This window comes from Eulemur rufifrons, chromosome 16, assembly GCF_041146395.1.
Source record: "Eulemur rufifrons isolate Redbay chromosome 16, OSU_ERuf_1, whole genome shotgun sequence".
Classification (NCBI taxonomy): Eukaryota; Metazoa; Chordata; class Mammalia; order Primates; family Lemuridae; genus Eulemur; species Eulemur rufifrons.
Genome location: NC_090998.1, coordinates 53,142,633 through 53,144,091, shown reverse-complemented (window position 1 = coordinate 53,144,091; position 1,459 = coordinate 53,142,633). Strand labels below are relative to the sequence as shown.

The following is a 1,459-nucleotide window of genomic DNA, read 5'->3' as shown; positions in this document are numbered from 1 at the left end:
TATTGAATTTAATCCTTTCAAGATGCTTTCTTACTGGCTTTTCCCTCTGTTGTGTGAGTGTATGTATGTGTGTATATGAATATTTGCATGTGGATACAATGTATGGTATATAAATACAGTTCTGTATCTTTGCAACACCCTGCATGGCTGGGGTTGGAGGTTGAGGACAAGAAGGCCACTTGTTGCATGCAAAAGAGGAAAAACCATGCTTAAATCTCCAGTTAGTTTCATTCTGTTTTCTTTTTTTTTTTTTTTTTTTTTTTCCATTTTAATGTTTTATACAATTTAATAAATAGTTCTTTTGATGACTGCAGATACGTAAGACTACTTGGTGGCATTCAGAAACATCACAGTAATGGTGGTTTTCCCAATTGGTATGTGGTCTTCAATAAGAAGTTACTTGTATGTAAGTGCTATCAAACCAGTAAGACCGCATTTATACATCCGTCATTTTCAGGATTGTTGGTAACCTGGGCATATTTCCCCCAGATAACCTTGCCGCCTTGTGTCACAAGGCCCAACTCGCTCACGTTGACCTCAATGACAGTACCTTTAGTAATAACACCCAAAGTTGTATATAATGGGGATGAGGGATTCTTCTTTACACCAAGTATTGGTAGGCAAAAGGTAGCTTTCAGTTCAGGATGTGTTACATGGGCCTTCTTGAAACGTAAGCCCATTGGCCTAATGAATCTTTCATATTTAGGTGGTTTTCTTGTAAAGCCATCTCCAACAAAGCAGACTTTAGTAACCATCCTCTTCCATGCCTTTTTCTTTCTCTTTCCTGTTCGAATAACTTTTAATACTTCTGTTTCTCCCTGGGCACGAACTTTGGGCAGAGGGACTTCCCATTTTCCCGCTTTCTCTTTTCGTTTTTGTTTAATCATATTGGAAAGTACTTTGGCTCGGGACTGTCCTTCTCTGTCCAGCAGATAGGCAGGTACTGCTCCCTGTGGAGTCTTTTCATCATTCTTTTGTTTGGTGTTTCTCTTTTCATGCATCTTGATAGTCTTTTTCATTTGTATTTTCTCAGCATGGCGCTGCTTATGGTAGAGCTTAGCCTTCAGACCAATCATCTTCTTTGCCTTCTTCGACCGTTCATGAGCCTCTCGACTTTCCTTTTTTCTCTTTTTCTCATGGTAATCCAAACGATACCCATAGCGTTTACGGTGTAATTCAATATATTCATTTTGTGGCATGGTGACGGCCGCAGAGCTGCCGGTCGCAACCTCTCGGGCACGAAGAAGCTCTCAATCTTCCTCATTCTGTTTTCTTGATCAAAAATTGTATTCCAGACTCTATGCAGTTATTTTATAAATTTCACCACTTAGTCACACAGGAGACTAGGTAAGAGCATATTCGACCATTGCTATTATGGGAAAACAACTCAGAACTTACATTCTCCTAGGGTAGTTTGTGTTCCTTTAAGATTTTCTGTTTTGGGAAAAACACGTACTTA

The 1,459-nt window shown here is 39.3% G+C and overlaps 1 protein-coding gene across 2 annotated transcripts; it reads right to left on the bottom strand.

Moving 5' to 3' along the window:
• Window positions 1–279: 279 nt before the first annotated feature.
• Window positions 280–1,207, bottom strand: LOC138396761 (ribosome biogenesis protein NSA2 homolog). Of its 2 annotated transcripts, XM_069490415.1 has the most exons (2): window positions 679–1,207; window positions 280–485 (listed from the first exon to the last, which is right to left on the bottom strand). In XM_069490415.1, exons 1-2 carry the CDS (start codon window positions 1,197–1,199, stop codon window positions 437–439), a joined length of 570 nt encoding a protein of 189 aa, XP_069346516.1. In that variant the 5' UTR covers window positions 1,200–1,207; the 3' UTR covers window positions 280–436. The 2 variants fall into 2 exon arrangements, with proteins under 2 accessions (XP_069346516.1, XP_069346515.1); XM_069490414.1 differs by having other exon boundaries at window positions 280–1,207.
• Window positions 1,208–1,459: the final 252 nt, after the last annotated feature.

Bases quoted from the DNA above. Each gene is read 5' to 3' on its own strand.
- LOC138396761 (XM_069490414.1), bottom strand. From the start codon at position 1,199: ATGCCACAAAATGAATATATTGAATTACACCGTAAACGCTATGGGTAT.